Source organism: Pyxicephalus adspersus, chromosome 12 (assembly GCF_032062135.1).
Source record: "Pyxicephalus adspersus chromosome 12, UCB_Pads_2.0, whole genome shotgun sequence".
Classification (NCBI taxonomy): Eukaryota; Metazoa; Chordata; class Amphibia; order Anura; family Pyxicephalidae; genus Pyxicephalus; species Pyxicephalus adspersus.
In genome coordinates, this window is record NC_092869.1 from 19,167,395 (window position 1) to 19,192,149 (window position 24,755).

A 24,755-nucleotide genomic window follows, 5' to 3' on the forward strand; every position below is an offset into this window, starting at 1 on the left:
GGGATTTTAGTGTAGGCGAAAAAATACGGGGTTGTCCAAAAGAGCAAAAATATTTAGTGCGAGAAATTACGGGCTTAGCGGTTAGGGGGTTAATATTGTAGCTGCATGTGATGCAAAATAATGGTTGGAGAGCAAGTCCACATAACAAGGTTGTTAGAAAGGTATCTATTTGATATTCAAGTTGCAATCTTTCTATTGCTTGAAAACATTGTGGAAATGTGTACAGATAAAAATGCTGTAAATTAAAGATATGTTCTGCTAAGGTGGATCACTATGGATTGCTTTAGATCTGTGAATTTCAGTAATTCATGGTAAGACATGCATTTTTAATGCATTACTACAATGTGTGTTAATGCACATCACTCTGTTCTGTTTTGTTGTAGTTCTTCTTGTTTAAAAGGGCACCCCAAACTACTAATACATTAGCCAATGGATTCACACATGTCATATAATGCAAGTTATGAGAAAAATGTTGATGGGTAAACAAGCTAGGGCCTATAAATGTTCCACTGGCTTCTAGTATAGTAATATCACTAATAGTAAGGTTAAAAGAATGCTTCTTAATGCTATCTAAAACCATTGTGGCTAAAATCATCAATCTATTATCAATGTCTCTTAATAGGCATATGTTTCAAACACGCATGATGCAAAAAACACACGGCAATGCGTTTCAAACACGCATGATGCAAAAAACACACGGCAATGTGTTTCAAACACTCATGATGCAAAAAACACACGGCAATGTGTTTCAAACACGCATGATGCAAAAAACACACGGCAATGTGTTTTAAACACTCATGATGCAAAAAACACATTCAAACATGGAGAAACATGAGTTAAATCTAGTAAAAAGAATCACCCTCCCCACCTAACTGGCTAAATTGGTTAATTTAAATAATATTTTAAACATTGTCCTAATCAAAGAGATTGTAAGTATGTCTCATTAATTATTTGATACAATATTTTTTTTTTTCACAATGATCTTGCTCTTCATTTATAGACACATTTAAAGCCATGCACTGTACATTAAGAACCTCATCATGATGTAGCCCAAAACGATAGATGCATAAAGGGTCGAACCACATCTACACACACCAACCAAAAGTGCTAACAGCTTTTTCTAAATTTGATAAGCATTGGGATGTATGCTCAATGTATATAAAAAGGTGTAAATATATATTTATAGAAAATTTAGAAATTGTTAGATCTATACATACAAACTGACAGGATATGTAAAAAAAAACCTTTACGCACCCTATACTGCTTTCCATTTCCCCGCTTTACAGTTACCCTTCTATTTGTTATGGTGATCATTGTTACCGAGAGACAAATCGAGGGGAAAGAAACAGAACAGATAAAAAGTGTCAGTAGCAGTGTCACATCCCAGTTTACTCCAAGTACATCATAAATGCAAAAGGGTTAAAAACAAGCACGCTTCGATATGTTTCATTGGCATCTGAATTCAGCCTACACAAACACTATTGTTTGTGTGTACTGTTATTGTATATTTAAGTTTCACATAATCAAGGTTACAAGTAGAAAATTCTTAAATTGCATTTGCAGAAAAACTCAGATCCACTCTCAAGGTAAAAATCCCATGAGGGTTCTAGTTTAAACCCTGGGAATTTCAAAATTAAGTTGTCACTAAACCAACAGGGAGGGTAAACATTCCAATGGTGATACCTGTTGGAGTTGCAATTCTCTACGATCGGAATTACCATTCCCATTTTGGAAAAAAAAGTTTTGGCTTTACATAAAATTTAGGTTACTCATATAACTTTTTCTAGAGTTTTAGCTACAGAAAAAAACATGCAAAAAATATGATTTACATCAAATATTAGTGTAACATTGCAAATAAAGGGTGTTTACCGTTTATGTCAAGAAATTTTTGTAGATTGTCCATGGAAACGTTTAATCTCACATCCATAGAAAAATTCATTCTTCTGGGCCCTACGGATGTCCCTGAGCTTCAGTTTTTCCTTTTCTTCATGTTCCCAACATTCATCAATAATGATTGGTATTTTTGTGCTGTGAATGTAAAAGGTTTCAATCGTTACAAGAAAAACAAGTGGGAGTACCCTGATTTGGAATCAGCAAAATGACCTGTGCCGCATGGTGCTGATGTTCCCTTACCAGTGTTCAGTACACTGCCTGATATTCCTGTATTTGACATGGAGGATATACGGGGTTTGAAGTGTAATCCAGGAGTTAGCAGTGGAAGTGAATATGAAGGAAGTGTTTCATCAAACCAGCAGTTCTCCTAAGAAGAGCTCAAAGATTTAATACGTGACCCAAGTCTGTCAAAACAAGCATCTGAACCTTTAGCATCCAGGCTAAAAGAAAAGAACTGTCTGAGACCGGAAGTTAAAATAACAGTTTATAGGACAAGAGAGGTGACACTCCTACCATATTTAAGTGAAGATGGAGACTTTGTGTACTGTTGTAACATCCCTGGACTACTAGCTCATATAGGAGTGCCAGAATACCGAGCAGAAGACTGGTGGCTTTTCATCAACAGTTCCACTCGAAGTTTAAAATCTGTTTTACTGCATAATGGCAACTGCTATGCATCAATTCCCATGGGTCACTCAACAAAACCTAAAGAAGAATATGAAAACGTCAAAATAGTCTAACAAAAGCTTTGCTATCATGAACACCAAAGGTCCATATGTGTTGATTTAAAAATGGTGAACTTCCTACTTGGGCAGCAAAGTGGATACACAAAGTACTCATGTTTCATCTGCTTGTGGGATATTAGAGCAAAGCTGGATCACTGGAAAAAAAGTGACATGGCCTCCAAGGGAAAACATAAAAAAAGGTGCAGCAAACATCATTAACGAGCCAATGGTTGACAAAGAAAAAATCATTGACATAAAGTTGGGAGTAATGAAGCAATTTGTTAGAACTCTGAACAAGGACAGTGATTGCTTCAAATACATTTGTCGATTCTTCCCTGCATTGAGTACTAAAAAATTTAAAGCAAGAATCTTTGATGGACCCCTGATTAGGAAACTGATAATTAATGATTCAAATTTCACAAGTTACATGACTGATACTGAAGCTTCTGCCTGGCACAGCTATGTCATCTTGTCAAGAACTTCTTTGAAAACCATAAAGCACAAAATTATGAAGAACTGGTACAAAACCTGCTCTTAAACTTTAGAAATTTGGGTGCTACTATAAGCATAAAGGTACACTATCTCCATAACCATTTGCAAAAATTCCCAGAAAACCTTGGCGATTTCGGTGAGGAACAAGGTTAGAGGTTCCATCAAGATATAAAGGTGATGGTAGAAAGGTATCAGGGCAGATGGGATAGACACATGATGGCAGACTACTGTTGGAGCCTTCAATGTGATTGTCCTGATCATCAACATAAAAGGAAATCATCCAGAGTTTTTTTAATGACTTCTTTTTGATTAGTTCTGTAAATATACTGATTATAGAATATTTTGAGATTAGGTATTAAAAAAAACAATTTTGTATAAGTAAGCATATCTAGTTTATTTTGCATAATTTTCATGATTCATTAGTTTTCCATGAGGTTATTATTTAGGCCATTATTTTAAAAACTAGAGCCAATCTAGCAAAACCAATACCATAATAAAAATTTGTGCATCAAACATAACTTAAAATGTCTTCAATCTGTTCTGACAGATATGTTACCATTTGTGTTCCTTTTAGATATCATCTTCTCATGGCAAAAAGTACTTGCAGGCAATTGGCAACAGCCTGCTGGCTCATTGGATTCTTATATTCACTGTTTGAAACAACTATTATATTTAGCTTGCCTTACTGCAATATGAAGATTGTCGGTTACTTTTACTGTGATAATAAACCAGTTTTAAAACTGGCTTGTGCAGAAAAAATCTTTCTAAATGTTCTGTCCTCTCATGATAGAAGAAAAGCTTTTTCAGCTTGCACTTTACACATGACTGTTGTTGTTCTGTACATGTGAACTGCAATATTAACATATCTGGAACCAAACACTGACAACTCTCTAGAACAAGTCAGAATAAGTGCCATTCTGGTTACTGTTGTTACTCTAGCTTTGAATCTTCCTATTTATACCCTATGGAATCCAGAGGTGTGAATGGCTGCTAAAAAGATATTTTTGAGAAATAAAAAGATATTCCGGCGACATTAAAGGCAGTGTATTTTATCTATAGAATACATCTACAAAAGTATTCAAACTTCATTCAATAAACATTTACTTGACATTCAATTGTAAAAGCTGTCTAAAAGTTTTAAATACCTTCGAATTCTCCTTATACTATTTTATCCAGCAATCTGTTGCCATAAAGGGCTTCTACAAGATAAATACAGGGGTAGGAAAGGGAGATTAAAGGGTACTGTAAAGTAAAGGGTGATTCAAGTAATTCAAAGCACAGTCACTAACAGGATAATGCAATTTCAGTATTTTTAAAAACATTTTACATCTGATGCTTTCTTAATGAACAATGCCTTTTGATCCTTCCATTAAATTGCTTGTTTAGGCAGTCCCTGGTATAAGGTGACAAAAATCTTAAAGCTGTAACATGACAAACAAATAAAAGCAAATGTTAGTTGCATTTTTTGTTGAATAATATTGAACTATTTTTTGAAAACATTTTCTGGAAAAATATCTTAGGCTTCAAAATTGTGTGTGCAGCAAAAATCTATGATAAACCTTATACAATTGCTACACAGTTCATGGAAGTGGCCCCCAGGTGTCCCTAACTTGCGAAATCAATTTGATAACCTGGGTCTTGAAATAGCAAATCATCACAATTTTACTTTATAGAGAAGGGTGGATAACTTTTTTTTGGTGCCTTAAGAAAAAAAAAATGCAAAGCCGCTTAAATTCTGTCATTATCGGTGGTAGAAAGTGAATTGGGGTGCAGAGCCTCCTGGGATACGCATGTCACGAATTCCAGGAGGCTTGGGCTCAGAGAACAGGCATGCACAGAAGGGACTTTTCTGTCATTGAAAAAAGAAAGATGGCAATCTCACACATGCACAGTGAGATCAGAACTTTTTTTTTTACAAATACAGTGGCATATGTCACGGATCTGTGCACTTTAATGAGAGAAGATCCCTTCTTATTGGGACAACTTGTTATGTTTGGGGGGCTGAAATTATGTTTATTGTCAGCTCTCAGAGTCCCCTGTGTACCCTGAAAATGTCATGTTTGTCATGTTTGTACAACAATCAGTGTGGGAGATATGAAGGTTTATACATTGGGGCTAATGACAGTAGCATGGACACAGACACAGCTCTCATGCTGCTGCTGCTGTAGGAGTAGGAATGTTTCACAGTGCAAGGTAGGCATGGAGCAGCACACATTTCAAGGGTAGGATTATCTCATGGGACACCAGTCTATTCTGCCCTCACCGATAACAGAGCACTATTGAGTGTCCCATATGCAAAACCTGGGCGGCTCAATGATCCACAGCCAGGGCCACAGCCGGTACCATCCCAATTGGGAACCCATGCTATAGAGGAAGACTGTGGATCAGTCACGCTAGAAACAGGAAACAGCAGACAAAATGTTGCAACAGTCTTCAAACTTGTAGCCATGCTCCATGTAAAATATTCTTCAAGATGAAACAGTGGACAACAAGATGGCAGCCTACAGGTGGGTGCTATAAAAGTAGAGAAGAGAAAAGCTTACAAAAAGAAGCTAAAGATTAATGAGGGAGAACATTTCAAGTGGAAACACCACCATGCATAGTACAGAACCAGCAGCTGCCTAAATTCTTCTACTGTTATTGCCCCAAAACCAAATTACAATGTTACCTCCACGATCAGTCCAGTTCCCTCTGCAGTAATGGTGATGTTAGAATCTGAGTGTAATGTAAATTAAACCAGAACATTGCAAATTTGGAGAGCAAGACAGGTTTCCCATATATAGTTTGGCTACAAGAGAGCTTGCGAAAGAGCATAAGAATCTTCCAAACATATTTGTTGCTGGCATCCTGGAAAGCATCCTACAGGAAGTCTGCATCCAATGGTACATGTTCTATAGATTTCATTAAAGCATGGGCTGATTTAATGTTATTATTGATTTTTTTTCTAAATAAAAAAGGCAGATGACCTGGCTAGAAAACACAGGGGCATTAGAGTGCTGATAATGGGTGGTAGGGGGAACTGTGTGGACTTGAGAATGGGATTTGAATAGTTTACCTAAGGGCAGGTACTAGTCATTTATTTTTAAAAAGGGTACTACATTTATTTGTGTAGCTGAGTTAATATAATTATTACACAGTATTTATATAGCACAATCATTACACAGCGCTGTACAAAGTCCATAGTCATGACACTAACAGTCCCACAAAGGGGCTCACAATCTAATGTCCCTACCATAGTCATATGTCATTAATGAAGTCTAAGGTCATTTTTTGGGGGGAAGCCAATTAATTTAACTGCATGTTTTTGGTATGTGGGAGAAAACCAAAGTAAACCCACGCAGACATGGGGAGAACCTGCAAACTCTATGCAGATAGTGCCCTGGCCGGGATTCCAACATGGGACTTAGCACTGCAAAGGCAAGAATGCTAACCTCTGAGCCACCATGCTACCCATTGAGAAAATACTGCAAACACCTTAAAGGAAAAAATATACTAAAGATTTTTACTACTGCGCTGGAAAGCAAAACTTGTGTACAACCTGGGTGAAAGTAGGAGCTATCCTACTGCAGCTAGACACTGGTCTGATATTATATATTTTATATTGGTCACTTAAGAATTTCCAAATATCCGAATGAACTTTAAGGGCACCTTCTCAGTAATATACAGTATAACAAATTATTCAATAATATATATATTAAAATGTATTCAAACATTAAAAATGATTTATATATTTGGTGTTTCACATAAATGTAAACATACACACAATATAGATTCATCTTCATCAAGAGTTATGAGACTGATGTCCAACATCAGCTAACAACAAAATAACAAAAGCATATTTCATTATAGCATTATATTTTCATAATTTCTCATCCTAATCCACTAGTGATGGATATCCACACTTACATGATAAATCTCTTTTCTTTATAAACATTACACGTACATGCTGTCATGTGTTCTGTTGTTATTAGCTTCCCTAGTGGATCTAGATGAACAGCAGTGGAGTCTATGGCCATCTCCAAGCTAACCTTCATTCATTCTGCAGAATGACCAAACAGTAAACATTTCCTTGGGTATACCATCAAATTTAGTCTTCCCAATCTGATTCTTCTCCAATGCTCAAATAGCATGTTCGGATGTTCCCCGGATCAACAGTCTCTGTTGTCCTTTCTTTAAAACTTTAAAACCCAGTTATATTCTGTTCTTCTAGAAAAGCATCAAGCTTTTCCTTAAAGCAATCTAAAGTACTTGATGAAACTACTTCCTGAGGGAGCCTATTCCACATTTTCACATACCTTACTTGCGTGCATCCATTTACAATTACACAATTTCTACATTTCCAAAAGAAATGATGCCTTTAATTGTTAGACATGTTTTAGAAGTGTTTCCCATTACCAATGTTTTGAGGCCTGCCCAACAAATAATTACATTTTACTGTGCATTCTTTTGCTATCTCACAGTTTTTTACAGTATTCACAAATGAGTGAATTTTTGTCTTAGTGGGGCATATATTACATGGTTTTTGTAAATGATATCCCCGAAGGCAGTGTATGGGATATATGTGTCTTTATGGTTTCCTAAATATGCGGCTTAGAGTAAACTAGCATGTTTTCAGAGGAAGGATACATAGATTATTACATGGGGTTTTTAAAAAAATTATGCACCGAAGCTTGTTTCACTTGGAATTCACATGAACAGAATGGGGTTAATTCCCAATTCCATGGACTTCAATTTCATCCAACTGACTTTGTAATTTAGGTCAGCTAAACCTTTAGCTTTGGGAGGATGGTGGCAGTATATGCCACAATAAGAGACTGTTTGCAGTTTTGTGCTGTAACTGACACGAAAAGGAAAACTCAAACCTTTTGAAATTTGTGTGTTATTTTGTTGGGAACTAATCCCCTGTGGGAGAAAACTAGATATGCTTTTTTTTTCCTGTATTGAAGCAAAAAAAAAAAAAGTGGGGAGAAATACATACTGGTATTCAGAGTACTTTAGCAGAAGCAGTGCATTTGAGGTACGAACTCCAGTAAAACCAGCATGGCTATCATCTCAGAACTGAAGATCCCCATAACCTGGGGGCTAGGTTAGATCATATCGAGGAAAAGATGGTTGACACCATCTTCAGAGTTAATCAGGACCAGATCACCACTATGGACTCCCAGATGGATGAATTGAAGCTTAAAATCAATGACCTTGAGAACAAATCCCACTGTATGTAATGTGCCTTTTGCATCCGGTGCACACCATACCTGGAGGTGACTGAAATGTTCATGCATTTCGAATTGCCTGACATGGCAGAATCTTGCCTGGAACTAGACTGGGTAGACAGAGCTTTAACCACAGCCAAAAGGGATGGACCCCCCAGGATGTCAGGGCCCGTACGGAGCTGCTGATGGAGCTGGATGGATGCCGAGGAGCAATCAAGCCTCGTCTGCAGATCTTAGCCTCCAAGGATATCCCCAACCACTGGGCGGTACTATTGTGATGTCTGTTCCAGTACAAAGGGAAACCAAACCCAGCTGGGGAAGGCTGCTTTTTGACCTGGACTTGCTGCACACAGACAGCACCACTTACAAGATCTACAAAGCATGCTAAACCTAACACCTGATGGCTCTGGTCTAAGACTAAGGCTCTGCATATGCCAGGGCTAGACAATCTGGACTTCCACTGTGAATTTGACGCCCCCTTAACTTGGACCGACCTCTCCCCAGAGGTCCTTCACTCCCGGTTGGTTTCCTTAATCTTCATGTTACTCTTGGTTTGTTCTACCCCTATTCTTACTGCTATTTCTGATTCCTAAGGGACTTCATCTTCCCTTTGGAAAGTGATTTTTTTATGTTCCCTAACCTCGGGGTGTTTTCTTGTTGAGAACACCTGTTGTGCCACTTGATTGGGTGCTCCACCCGCTACTTTATATGCCTAAAATGTTCTGACTGTTACATTGGTTTTGACATGTTCTAGCGCCTTGAAGTGGGAGGGGGTATACATTCCCTCCCACATGAAACTCTTAGATGGTATTGTTTTTTGCCCATTCCCCCTTCCTTGCACTCTGAGTCCTTTTCACTTTCCATGCCACACTCTCCTTAACCATTCACCCCAGCTCTCAAAATTACCTCTCAAATTGCCCAAGGGCTTAACTCACCAGTGAAGAGCTGCAAGGCCTTCCAATACTAATACTCCATAGAGGCCGACATCATAGCTCTCCTGGAGACACACTTCACTAGAAGATAGGCCAGATATTCCTTCTATAATGAGCCCTGTCGGGTCCCTCCTCCAAGCTTTCCTACATGAAATCTTGTGAAACAGACATGGAGGCCTACTGGGAGCTGGAGGAGTGATTCGACATAGCACGCCACATCTCTGAGATTTTCCTCAATTCAAAATTAGTAGGAATGAACTACAAAGTTATGATGCAATGATATCTAGTGCGCATCAATATTGCTCAGTGCTTCCCAGGTTCTTCTAACCTCTGTTTTCAGATATGTGTGGGCGTGGGCAGCATGGAACACAACTGATGGTCATGTCTAGTGACACAGAGGTACTGTAGGAAAGTCTTTCAGTTGATCTCAACAGTACTACTTTCCTCTTTGTCCCCCTGTTTGGAATGCGCTCTCCTTAGCAAAATTAATGTGTCTTAAACAAAACATCCTATATAGCTGATAGCGACTAGAATAACACTGGCCAAGGCCTAGAAATATTTTAACATTTTTCTTTCCGGGGTGTCAACAAAACTTAACTGGATAATGGTGAATGACAAACCTGCTTTCTCAAGGACACTTCTCAAGATTTTGAACTAATATGGAACCCATTGATTATTATTCATCGACACAGGACCCTTCTTGATGTGGACTCTCACCCCCCTTGTTAATTGTTGTCCCCACTTTCTCTACACACCTACCTGTTGTGCCCCCTCTGGTTTTCTGTATGTTTTCCTTATATACCAGTACTTTGTAAATAATTGATTGTAATGCCTTTTGTGGTTTTCACTACCTGTTATGTAGTTGAATACTTTGGGTAATGCAATGAGTGTAATGATACTGTTTTTCCTTCCCCGTATGGTTCCTGAATAAAAAATTATTGAAATAAAAAAAGGAGAAATTTCACTGTGCTTGTTTTGCTATTACACACTTTGTACGATTCTAAAAAAGAGCGGTGCTTGTGTGATATCACCTATTAGTTTGAAAAGCACCTGGAGTAATTGTTGTTTTGTTAACTCCCCACTTATCCAAAGCAGTAGAGAAAAAGCAAACATTAATTTGTTTTTTAAGGGAGACCTACCAATGACCCTCTGACCCTGTAAGAAAGCTGACATTCTATTTTTTTTTTTTTGTTACAAAGAAAGCTAATGTAATGCCATGCATTACATTCCCGTTTAACCCACAGACCCAGAAGGTTAAAGCTTTTTTCATAGATACAGTGACAGATGGCTAATGTGAAATTCCTTTTTGGTTCCTAGCCTACTGTCCTTCCTACAGCTAAATAAAAAAACCTTTTTACCCTCTGCTTATTTTTAAATTTTAAAGTGATTTTTCTGTGAAATACACCAAAGCATAGCTATTCATCTCAATCTGTTTCAAAAGCTTTAGCATTTGATAATTTGCTAGGGTGCTGCTCCTCATATAGTTTATTAAATCAAGACATTTAAAAATAAAAGCGGACAAATGGACTTGCCTACATACAGTGGCCTTGTGTGGAGTCCTATATATTACTTGTTTCTGTAACACTGTGAGCTCAATTTAAGAACTCCACAATACTATAAAAAGGTTGCCCTTTAAACTGCCTAAATAGCTTTTTATAACTGATGTGCACATTTTTTTTAGAACTTCAAGGATTGGGATTAGGATTTTGTTTGAGTCTTTCTCCAAGATTCTGCTGTGATTTTGTTACACAGGTATGGGTAAATACGGGTCACCTCAGTTTCAATTTCAAAATTTGCAAGTTGATGTTGAAAAGGTGAATGTCACAGGGAAAATTAGACATTAGGAGATTTTGACTCCTCTGATCTCTTTGCAAAGCTCCTTAAACATTTTTGGGGTGTATGGGGGACCTGAGGGAATGTAAAAAAGGGAAATTGGCATATGTAATTAGCATCAGAATTTCACTCATTTCACCACAGAAAATCCTTTGCATTGCATTGGACTGAGAAACCAACTCTAGTTTCTAAAAAAAACATGAAACCAAAGGAAACATTTATATTGTGGTTGTAGGATGTCTAAAAGATGTAGTGTTTATCTTTACAAAATAGTAATACAGCAAAAACCTTCTCCAAGGAGGGGGGGGGGGGGGCAACAAGTATATGCTTCCCCCCCACTCAACAGGTTTCCCCTTTGGCAATACTATGCTCAAGCTTGTCTCTTACTGTGGCAAGTATGATTGTTGGAAAGGAGAGCTTCATTTCTACAATGTAACTCCAAGGTGGTGGGGCCCTACAGGCAGAGAGGTTTTTGGAATCTGGAAACCCCCTTTTATTACGGGGGGCTACAGGTATCTTCCTCTGCAGTTTCAAACTCCTGCAATCTCTATAATCCCTTTCTCTCTACCCTCTGTAATTTCTCACTCAGTAGCTCTCTGATTGGCATACACAGCATAAAGAAGTACATATCATAAGGAGCATATGTTTTTTTCAGTTTCTACTTTCATCAAAATCTAAACCGAAATGAAAGTGGTCAAAAGTTTGCCCATCCCTAATCTTACACCTCAAAGTTCATAGTTTCCTGTCAAAATACCCTGGATTCTAAAACACATTTGCAATTTTAGGTATGTTTATGCACAATTTTAAAACTTCTACCTGGCTATGGGTCACCTGACAGAAATACAACTTCAGCATCAGTTGCCTGACAAAAGTCAACATACTCTGGGTTGGGTAAATGTGGTGAAGTACTGGGATATGGTGGGGTGGTGATGGGGGGTTTGCGTTTCAATGAATCAGTGCCAGGTGGGCTAAAATTGCTGACACAATGGGCCTAATTTATCAATGAAATCCGCGCTCGCTGGTCGCGCGTAGTTTCGTGCCGTTATATTGAGCCGGTTTATTGCGGGCTGGAGTCATATGCGCTCGTACACTCGCCTCCTCACTGCCAAGCCGGATGCTTGCCTTCATAACAAAATGGGCAATAGGGGTCGCGCATCCGCCATTTCAGTTGCTTAATTGCGCAACGGCGTACGATTTCGGATCGCGAATACGAATGCGCGAGTGAGCTTTCGATTTTGCTTGATGAATCAGCCTCAATCTGTCTTTTTGTCTTTTTCTACCTTGGGAGACATTGGGTTGTGTGGAGGTGTCTAATGGTGCCCAAAATAGTGAGAGTGTAGGTTTGGACATCTGTGGTTGATGAGATTAATGGTAGGTGGTAGAGATGGGTGTGGGTTTGGGGGACATGGGGGACATGTGACTGGCTGGGATGGAGGGAGTGGTGGAGAGGGTGGGGGATAGGTAATATGTTTAAATGATGGTGAGTCCTATTTGTCTGCAGTCATTTTAGTAAAGACCCACTTATCTATTTGAAATCTCTGCTCTTTTTTGTGGTACAGGTCAGTATTAAATCTTTGTAAATGATTTCTCAGATTCAGATATCTCTTTTGGAATAGAGTGTAATTAAAAATGCTGGAATTTAGGGTGTACACGGAGGAAAGTTCAAAATCTACTTTGGTTGTTTCATTCTTATAGTAATTAATAAGATTTTTCATGAGATTCTCTATACAGTTTTTTAACCTCCCTAGCGGTCTAAAAAGCGGTACTTTTTTTTTCATGAAAATTTATTTTACAGTATAATATATTAGTATGACTATAATAAAGCTTGAAAAAAGTCATGTAAAAATAATAAATTGAATAAATTAAAAAATCTATATACTTAAAAAAATAAAAATAACATATTATACTCATTCTATTATATATACTGTAAAATAAATGTTCTTGAAAACAATGTACTGATTTTACACATATAAATCCAATGTATTTCATTCAATACAGTTATTTTGTATTGAATGCAATACAAATGGATTTTGAATTTCTTGCCCCGTACTTACGCACCAACGTCACCGGGAACTCCCCCAGTGACTCATCGGGTGCAGAAGCCGGCCAGGGGAAGAAGGAAGAGGACAGGGATCGTGGCGATGGAAGATGTGGGACGCCGGCGGATCAGGTAAGGCTGTATTTACTATTACTTCCCATAGGTTTACCTTACTTCCCATAGGGTTACCGATTTCAGCAACCTTTTTCTACCCCGAGTCACACTCGGGGTTACTGCTAGACAGGTTCAAAACGATTCCCATTCGTTTTTTATGACTTCAGGACTTTTAATGTTGTGAAACAATTGGATGCGTAGCCCTACAGGATTACATTGGATTACTATGTAACATTGTTCTGCAATATACTTCTCAAAAACTGTAGTATGCCAACACATAATCGATTTTTTCTTGAATAACTGTTTGAACTTTTGGATTAAAGGTTTACTTTTTTCCTCATCATATTTAGATGATACAGTTTTCTTCTTTTTCTAGTATAAAGTCCTCCCAAGAAGGGCCCATGATATCCATATCGTTTAAAAAGAGGAGTAAAGAGTTTAAAAAGAGCTAAGAGACAACCTTTTATTTTGGCAGAGAAGGGGGTCTTTTCTGATAAACCCCAGCTAAATTGCTAAAGTTGAGGGGAAAGCGGGGAAAGGAAAAAAGGGAGCTCTGATATAGTAAGGGAGCTCGAGTATATAGTAAGAAGATTTTAAAATGTGCATACCAAAAAGCCATTTCCAAAGATCGTCATACACTTCTCACCCAAAACTTATCTTCTAAATCTGACTCTATTGTTAGTCATCACAACATTTAACAACCAATCTATGGAAGTGCAGCACATTTTGAACAAACAATGCTGAATACTCTTGAGTGACCCCAAAATATTTAAACATATAAAGTCCTTCCCCCAACATCACCTATAAAAAAATCCCTCACTTTAAAAGACCTACTGGTACGTAGCCACTTCGGATTCTCCAGGTATGTCCCCCCGGTCATTGAGCCTGGGCACTGTGAAATGTAGCAAATGATCACAGTGCCCTTGGCTCAATGAGCAGAAAGGTTTTTTGGCTACCTAACAATGAATGGCACAGTGTAAAACACCTTATTACCTGTACAACTGCAGGTGTCATTTATCTGATTATGTGCATCGGTGGGCAGGTTTATATAGTTAAAACGAAGAGAGAATTAAAGAAACGTATGTATGAACAGCTATATTTCATCAACATTTGCAAAACGACCACTCCAGTGAGCCACCAAGTTGGCACACTACATAATTTTGATACTATAGTATTATCTTTTTCTGTTTTGGAGAAAACACACCCCAATCCTAGAGGGGGGAATTTTGATGTAGCTCTCCTAAAAGCAGAAACAAAAAGGCTTTACTCCTTACTGCTATGTCTTATGACAGGTACGTTGCTATTTTCAACCCTCTATAGATATCATATTCTCATGGGAAGAACTATGCGTTGCCAGTTGGCAAAACCCAGCTGGATCACTGGGTTTATATATTCATTATTAGAACCATTATAATATTTAGGTTGCCTTGTTATAACATTAAGCAGGTCAATCATTTCTACTGTGATATGAAACCAGTTTTCAAACTGGTAAAGTAATATCCTTGTCTTATTTTTTTTTTATTCATTGTTGTGAGTTTCTTGTCAAAAAAATGTGTCACTTTTTCCTATACATTGATTGGAAGTCATCTTTTGAAGATCTGATCTGCTCATGAATGAAAGGAAATTTTTCCTTGTTTACAGTTCACACATTATTGTAGTTTCTTTGTATTTGGTAACTGCAATAATAATCTATTTGGGACCTAACACTGATGACTCTCTTGCTCAAGACAGAATTGGTGCTGTATTTTTTAATGCTATTACACCAACTTTGAATCCTCTCATACTTGAGAAATGCAGAGGTAAAAAAGCCAGTTAAAAAAGATATTTCAGAAAAATCACAATGCTTTTAAATAAAGTAGAATTTGATATATTATCTATTCATAAATACTTTTTTACAATTATGTAAAATGTAATAAAAATATAACTACTAAACACAGCACTGGTCACTGAAAGCAGACCTAAACTCTAACATCTGAGGGAAAGATGTTTGATGTTTGATTGATGATGTCTCTCTCCCATGATACTCTGAAGTCTCCTTCACTGCCAGAGCCCAGGGGTAATTTTTTTTAATGTTTAGGAAGTTTAAACAAAAGTAAAACCTAGCTACAGCAGTATAGCTTGGGGTTTTATCATCCATAATTATACAATTTGAATTTGGGTCCCCTTTTAAGTGTATCTGTGGGCAAAACAAGGTCACAGGACAAATAGGAGGTAACAGAAATCAGAAATTAAAGAAAATGTTTTGGCTAGAGATACCCCTAATGTGGGCCTGGACTCAAATAGTGTCATATAGTGACAATTAAAAAGTGACAAATATTTGAGTTTTACCTTTTGTCTCAAGTTTCTGCTGAAGAATAGGAGGGAACATTCTATGGCTAGCTACTCCTGTTTTGTAATCCTATAGTTTTAGCTGTCTGTCTGTCATTACTTACTGCTTACTGTTGCACTTAAAAATCTGTAGAGGACAAATGATTCTGCTTGGGTATCATTTATTCTGTATGAAACATATCTATGATTCTTTTACCTCCCCCATTATCTCACCAGTCATCAGAGCAAGTTTTGACATGAGGAAGCATCACCTATTTTACTAAGACAGCGGCCTCCTGATACAGTGTGGAAAAAGACATGATAGCTCTGCTTCGAAAAGGTTAAATGAGTTTAAACTGACAAATGGCTTCCAACCATCTTCACACTCAAGAAAAAAACACACATTCTACTGCACTTTTGAATTAGGTTCTTTTCATGCATATGCTTGTGGATACTCCTGTAATAATCTTCTCCCAGGGATAGATAGGCTTATGATGAGAACATAGGCTTAGAGGTAGTGAGTTGAATGATCAGTTCAGATAATCCTTTAATATTTTGAATCCTTTAGAATTTAGATTTTTCGTATTTCTGACATTAATGTTGTTTTGGAAGCACATACTCTTCTCTGCCCATGTCAGGTATATTAGGTATTGCATATACTTGAGTTTAATCAAAGATTTATTTTTACCTGAAAATGCCGGTAACTAGATGCACAAGTATAAAGTACTTACCATACCTTTGCCATCTGAGACAGCCTTTGTGATATCAAATGGTGTCCAACAATAATGCACAAAAGATCATCACCAAAGAGTTTGAAATGTCATTAAAATAAAAAAATCATACTTACCTTTACTTCTGCAGCGCCCCAGATCCCTCCATACCTGGCCTAGAACTGGTGCTTCACCATCCTAGATTCTTTCCTTATCCCAGAATGAAGAAAGAGCTGGGCACCTCCATCTTTTTCCGTCTTTTTTCCTCTTCTGCCTACGTCACCTGACGTTGCGCTGTAAAAGCCTGCTTTAAATGTAAATAAAAGTCAACTTGCCTGAGATCAGCACTTTTTTAATGCCTGAAAAGCCCCATGGGAGCTGCCTGAAGCCACCTGGGATACGTGACATAGGTATCCCAAGAGGCTCTGTGCTCCCATTTAGTCTTTACGACATTGGTGATAAATAAAGAAGGGGAGGAGCATCCCCTTCTTTAAAAAACATATAGGTAAAAAAAAGTCATTTTATTTTATAAAAAAATGTCAGCTTGCAACATGTTTTCCAATATTTGCTTCCTTCCATCAACCCAATAATAATATTGGAGACATATGGGTATGGTAAGCCTTTACCTGGAAAAAGTGGAAGAACGGTGTGCTTTATTGACCACAATGGATTTGGTTATACAACTGATTGGCAGGTTAAAAGAGACCAAAAAAATACTCTAAGGTAATTTTTGCCTGAACAGTAATTACCCATTTTAATTGTTGTGATTTATGGGGTGTGGCAGTATATTTAACTTAGGTATCAATCGAGAAGATTGCTGTTGGGTTTATTAAACTCTATTTTTGTCTGAACAGTAATTATGCATAGTAATTGTCTGGGTTGCTTTGTGACAAATAAATTCCCAGGATGTCTTTTCTAGTTTTAATAAAATATAATCCAAGAGCTCCACATTCAATTAACCTAACCCTGTTATATGAAGAAAGGTAGGATTCTTTATTATTGTATAAACAAAGTGAGCAATCGAGACACTAAAAATAATCACAGTTTATACTCTTACAAGAATAGAATTTCTGTGTGAGCTCTTTTCAGTTACCTGAAATTGGAACATTGTCACTGTCAGTTCTAATTTTTCAAATCTTTTTCTCCGATTTTCACACCACATGGTCCTAATCTTCTCATCCTCAATTTGGGTAAGCCATGCATTAGGCTTCTGCCTTGTTGAACATTATTTGATTTCACCACACTCTTCCTTGTTGAACTTCTTGTTGTAGTTTATCTGTTTTTCCTGTAAGACTTTACCAGTAATCAGTTCTGAGGCCTGTAGTCAATGACTGTTCTGCACTAAAACATATCTACATTGCCTGGGGATGTGGAAAAACCAGATTATACAGGCTCATTATTTATTTTGCAGTTAGTTAATTGTTCTGCTTAAAATGAATGCAAATCTTAACTAACATACACTTAGTTTGCAAAATATACTAAATAAAAGGAGTAGTATTTTTAAATAAAATATTGCAATTCAGTAATGGCTGTAGGCAGTTTGTTGATAACAGTAGACAATAACAGGGCAATATATGTGTTGAAAAAAAAATAAATGTATTATCTGCAGTTTTTTTAATATTTAAAGTTACTTTAGATTCACATTGTAAATGTTAAATAAGATTTTATTGATTGAGTTTACGGTTAAAGAAATAAATGTTACCAAAGTTAGGCTGCATACACACGTGCAATCATTGCAATCATTTGTGAAAGATCTACAACTACTGCACGATGCATGAACGAGTGCTGTACATACAGCACTGTTCTGCTCTATGGAGAGGGTAGGGGGAGAGTGATGGAGTGCGCTGTGCGCTCTCCCCCTTTGCTTTTATTAAGATCGTTCATCATCCATTGTCCCTGGATCTGCCAGGATGGTGCTGTACACACGCCTTTTGTGAAGTTAGGTATTAAAAGCTTAGGATCTGAACACCAACTTAGTATTTTTTAAAACCAGGTCGTAAATGGCGACTATCTCTCAGTGAAAGGTCTACTTATTTCCATTTCTGATTATACCTTCTAACCTGTGCACAAAAATGTATACAAATGATTTCCTTGCCAATGATACACCATTATTCCTATTGAGTTACATGCCCTTGCAAACATTGTGAAAAGCACATTAAAACACAAAAACACATCAAAACATCTCCAAAACTGCCTCAATTCCCTGGTCTTCCACCTTCTATTCGGCTTGCTCCTACTTATTGCTTATTTAAAAAAGCTCTTAAAACCTATATTTTCAAACTTTCCCGCCTCTCTTCTTCTGTCTTCAAAAGATTTTTGACAGGGTCCTCTCCTCCTCCTGTGTCACTTGTATCTGTATCTGTCTGTCATTTCCAAGCCCTAGTTATTGTACAGTGCTGCGTAATATGTTGGCACTATAAATACTTTTTATTAACAATAATAATAATAACTAAACTCCTCTATGTGAAGGTAAGCTTATCGGCTACTGTACTCTTCTTCAGCAGTAAAGGATTCAGGCTTTGTTTAACTCTCTGTCAGTCACCATCATCTATCTTATGCTTCTATAGCTTTAACTGAAATAGAACTGTAATTTAAAGGTAATAAATTACTTTTTTATTTGCAGTTATTCTTTTAGATATGGAAAATATATAACACATACCACAACAGTGAATTGTTTAAAACAGGGGTTAGCACTCCGGCCTTTGCAGCGCTAGGTCCTAGGTTTGAATCCCAGCCAGGACAATATCTGCATGGAGTTTGTAGGTTCTTCTCCTGTCTGGTTGGGTTTCCTCTGAGTACTCCCGTTTCCTCCCATATCCCAAAAACATGCAGGTAGGGTATTTGGCTTCCCCCTAAAATTGACCCTAGACTACATCAGTGACATATGACTATAGTAAGGACATTAGATTGTGAGCTCCTTTGAGGGACAGTTAATGACATGACTATGGACATTGTACAGTGCTGCATAATATGATGGTGTATATAAATACCGTGTAATAATAATAAAACAATAATAAATTCTAAAATTAAACATAGTAATTTTTACTGGTTCATTTCCAAACAAATACTACTATGTAAAAACTCCTAATATTATGTGATCACATACACAAATGTTTGCTTACAATGCTCTATGTCCTTTTTGAGGTGCTTAGATGGAAATGGTAAATCGCACAACTATAGATGGATTTATGCTTTTAGGCCTTACTGATATCCGTGAACTTCAGATCTTCCTCTTCAGTACATTTCTAATATTCTATCTGTTTAGTCTGTTAGGAAATATCACCATTGTTACTCTGATCATTAATAATAATATTCTTCACAAACCTATGTACTTCTTTCTCTGTAATCTCTCGTTCCTGGACATGGTCATCTCAACAACTACTGTCCCTAAAATGTTATCCGGCTTACTCATTGGAGACAAAAAGATATCCATGTTTGGTTGTGCTGCACAGCTATATTTCTTCCATTTCTTCGGATGTACTGAGGCTTTACTCCTTACTGCTATGTCTTATGACAGATATGTTGCTATTTGCCACCCTCTAGAATATCATATTCTCATGGGAAGAACTATGTGTTGCCAGTTGGCAATTACCTGCTGGATCACTGGATTTATTTATTCATTATCGGAAACCATTATAATATTTAGGTTGCCTTATTGTAACATTAGGCAGGTCAATCATTTCTACTGTGATATGAAACCAGTTTTAAAACTGGCTTGTGGTGATATACACTTAAGCAAAATCCTTGTCTTAATTGTTTTCTCATTTATTGCTGTGAGTTCCTTACCATTTGTCTCAGTTTCCTATATGTTGATTGGAAGGCATCTTCTGAAAATCCGATCTGCTCGTGAAAGAAGAAAATCCTTCCTTGTTTGCAGTTCACACATTATTGTTGTTTCTTTGTACATGGTAACCGCAATATTAATCTATCTGGGACCTAACACTGATGACTCTCTTGCCCAGGACAGAATAGGTGCTGTATTGTTTAATGCTATTACACCAACTTTGAATCCTCTCATATATACCCTGAGAAATGCAGAGATAAAGAATGCTGTTAAGAAGATATTTCAAAGAAATCAGAAGGCTTATAAATAAAATAATATTTGATATGTTATCTATTCATGTGTATGACCAAAAATATGTAAACTATGTTATTTCAAATAGAAATACTAAGCACAGTGCTAGTGAATTAAAGATTATCTGTGGTCAAAACAAGGTTCACAGGACAAAAAAAGTGATCTTCCTAAGGAGGACACAGGCAGGAATAAAATATAATAAAAACTTTACACTATCTATATCAGACACTAAGGAAAATGTTTTAGAGAAACACATGCAGTTCTATTAAAAAAAAAAACATGGATTTAGAATTTTCTTTAAATATTTCCTTGTGTTTGAATTTAAAAAGTGTCATATAGTGACAAAAAATGTATGTATGTAATCAGGGTTCTTGCTAAATTTATCTTTTGTCTTGAGTTTCTGCTGAAGAATAGGAGGGAGCTCATTCAGAATAATTAAGGGAACTATTGATCTGCTTCATCTGCTAGTCTAATCCTTTAAAATTGAGGAGGGAACAAATCGGAAGCAAACAAAAGCTTGGCAGCACAGACTCTAAATTGCTTAGTCTTGTACGGAAGTACATCCTAAGTAAATTGCCTTTTAGCAGTTAATGCACATAATGGTGATGACTTGGTTTGTTTAACACTGTTGAAAACAAATTTTTGTACTATACTTTTGGTTTTTGCAAAACCTTTTGGATTTTTAAACATGAGGCTTGGTTCTTTATTCCAGTGATTTTCAACCACTGTGCGTGGCACACTAGTGTGCCATGAGATATCTTCAGCTGTACCATGGGAAATTATCCAATTACCATTGTCGAGTGTCTGTGCTGTAGTGACTGGCGGAGTAATGTAATACTTATCCATGTCAGTGGGTGGCAGTAGGTAGCTTAATTGCCTTGGTATTTCTTATAGACAAGAGAATTAGCTACAGAGTGTCATTTTGTAAAATTTTTGATTTGTGGTATGCCACAGGATTTTTTTCAATGTAAAAAATGTGCCGAATTAGCTATAGACTGTCATTTTGTAACATTTTCGATTTGTTGTGTGCCACAGGATTTTTTCAATGTAAAAAATGTGCCGTGACTAAATAAAGGTTAAAAAACACTGCTTTATTCCACCCAGAAACGTATGATCTCCTATAAATTGTTTTTTCTTCAGTTTCTTCAGTAGCGTTAAACTAAAAAAAGAAACCCACTTACCTTGCTCCCTTGTCATCCCCTTCCGTCCTGCTGGTCCCTATTGGTGAGTTATGCCTAAGAATTATAGCCTACAATGAAAAATTTGCAAGCAAAAAATTGTACTGCTTTCAGCATGGAAATTTGCCCGGACTGGGGAGGGTAAAATGCAGCAAACATAGAGAAGTGTCTAAAAAAATGTTTTCAAGGGGCAAAATTTGACACCTAAAGCTCTGCTTTGTATGTTTTTTCAATCTATTTCCTTTCCTCTTGCATTAATTAATTTAAAAGGGACATTTTGCAGCTTCTATAAGTCCCACTCTATTCAATGACAGTAATTTAACCTCAACCTTAGAAGTCCATGGGACTGCTAGGGTGTTTGGGAGCACAGAAAGTTTCATTATTTTGGGCTGACAAAGGTGCCCTCAGGTCCACTGGCGCAAATTTTAGAACTTTAATACTCTAAGGATTGACTGATTCACCACCTTTGTAATCCTGGCCCACAAACTAATTGCTTAGTCAAAGGAGAATTCATTCTGCAGAAAGACCTGCAAAAAACTTTGTGGTGCTTTGTAGTGGATTGTCACACTAGCAATAGTAAAGAGAACTATTCACTAACATGCAACACAAAGCTAGCTTTCCTATTGATCACCTACCAATGAGGAAGTGTTCTACCTAACGTTAGCGCAAACTGGAGGGTGTACACCAATAAATAGGATGTTCCACTGACCAGTAATACAATAAGAGCATGTCCACTGATTACCAAATGTAATTGTTGCCTTTCACTTACCACCAATGTTAAAATACCCTTTTTTATTTACCATCATCATCCGCTATGGTAACATAGCAAAACAGTGCTCCAGGATGGTACAAATATGATGAGTTGGCATGAACCCTTCGATACATGAAAAATCAATTGTCAGACACATAATTGAGCCTGCCATCAGAAAACCACGTGGTTTCCCCAGCTGGCAGAACGCTTTAAAATGTTTGCAGCCTCGCTTACTTCAAGAAGCGGAAATTTGTGGACCACTACACTTGAAAGAAATACACGCTGGAGATTTGACAGCCCTGGAAATGTACCCAAGTCCTGTGAATGAGACTTTTGATCTCCCTCATAACCTTTGAGTAATGTTAATTAAGTAAGGTATAGCTTTGTAAGACAAACACTCTCTCCCACCCCACACCCTGCTCATTGACTTTCCAGCACGCTCAGCAACAATCCATGCACCAGAAGGCTGAGGAGGGGCCATCACAGAGAAAGGTTAACCAATCTGTTAACCCTTGCCAAACACACAATCACAGGTAGACTGTCACCACATGCATGGACGGAAGCATGCACCAGTACCCTTGACATCCGCAGTTATGATTCTGCTTCTTTAATACTGTCTGTGTCCCCTGCTGGCACTCCAGACAGGTACTGTATGTCTCAGAAATGATAATGTTTATAGTAGCGTTTTCAGGTTAGCATGTTAAGCTACGTACACACTTCCAATTATTATCGTTGGAAAACGAACGACGAACGATCCTGCACGATATCTACGAACGATCGTATAGCACGGATCCTGCACATAGAGATAACGACAGGATCGTTCGTAGATATTGTACACACAATAGATACGATCGTTTGAGCGATAGAGGAACTATGTGCACGACAGGAAGTGAACGAACGTTCGTTCATTACGCATGCTCAGACCATGGACGATCAACGAACGATCGTACACAGGAACGATGGTCAACGATCGTCGTCCAATCCGATCCGCCGGTCCGGTCGTTCGTTTCCAACGACTTTCCTCGTTCGTCGGCGTCGTTGGTTACTTTTTTTACGAACCATTTTTGCCCAATCGATCGTTCGTCGTTCGTTCGTCGTTCATTTTGAACGATAAAAATTGGAAGTGTATACGCACCTTAAGGCTATTTCTACTTGAAGCATTCAGCTTACACAACAAGCAACAAGGTAAAATAAAAGGGAAAACTGTGAAATTGTACTTAAGTAGAGTTGGTTTGCCTTGGTCTAGGTTGCTGTAAAAAAGTCCAAACTATTATTTAGAATCACTGGGCTCCCTGCAGTGCTCAATCAGTGCCATTGTCCTTAGCAACAAGATGGTATCGATGCTCTCTGCTAGACTTACATGGCTTTTTTTATGCCAACCTCAGAGGTGGGACTAATAGGACAATCCGATGACAACAGGGTGGGGGTCTGAGAGGCTGAACAGACCCAAGATGCCCTTGTTCTAGCAATATTATTTATTTATTTATTTTTTGCCCACAGTTATGTTCCTATCTTTTTCAACCAAATTTAAGTACCTTGATCTGTGGTACTGTTAAATGTTTATGCTCAAATCTCCACGGCTTGATGTGTAGTCTTGTATTTCGTAGTTTATGTAACCTTGTGTTATGAGGTGTATATTATATCAAACTTGTGCATAGCTGTATACTAATATGTATATAGGAGAAATGTGTCTTGATTTTTAAAAATCACAATTATTTGTACATTTGTACATGTTAACAAATGATGTTTTATGGTTAATAATTTAAATAAAATGGGATTTTATAATATCAATGATATAGGCATTTTCTAAAAGCCCTAATATATATTGAATATATAAGACATAGGCTACTTAAAATACAAAAAGGATGGTATACAGAAAATTTATGTAATTTTTTATTATTTTCATGAAGAGAAATTCAACTATATGGCCTTTATGACTATATGAAATTCAACTATATGACTAAAGGGAATTGTGGTTAAGTATCTGCACCTACTCTTGTACATATATCTTGGAGGTGATCTACAGTAGGTAATTGTTAAAATAATTATTCAGGTTCACTAAATATATTAACAGATTAACTTTTGGAAGAAGAGACTTTGCCATCAACATTATATATTGATTTATTTGAGGTTTGCTCCTTTTTATTATATTTACATTTTTACCTTGGTGATCTCTGTATACTACTGTACCAATAATTGAAAATAATTTACTCTTGATTGAACCATATGTGTATAATACCACTAAAACCATTCTAAATTGACTTCCAGGGGTGGAGCCGTGCAAGGCGGATGTGAGATGCATCTGCTCCCTGGGGATAATCATACTGGCTTTTTATTTCAGCACTGCCGGCTCTTCAGAGGCACGGAGGAGCCTTCTGTATTCCCTAGGGACTGAGCAGTTGTGGAGGCAGTCGAGTGAGACTGCCACCTGCCACACACCTGGAGCAGGGGACCCATGCACACAGTATAGTACAACCACTGTAATACAGAGTGACAG

At 37.4% G+C, this 24,755-nt stretch overlaps 1 protein-coding gene across 1 annotated transcript; it reads left to right on the forward strand.

The window, feature by feature from the left end:
• Positions 1-19,412: 19,412 nt before the first annotated feature.
• LOC140341752 (olfactory receptor 12D1-like) lies at positions 19,413-20,348 on the forward strand. Its single transcript, XM_072427627.1, has one exon. It carries the CDS (start codon positions 19,413-19,415, stop codon positions 20,346-20,348), a length of 936 nt encoding a protein of 311 aa, XP_072283728.1.
• The last annotated feature ends 4,407 nt before the right edge of the window (positions 20,349-24,755 follow it).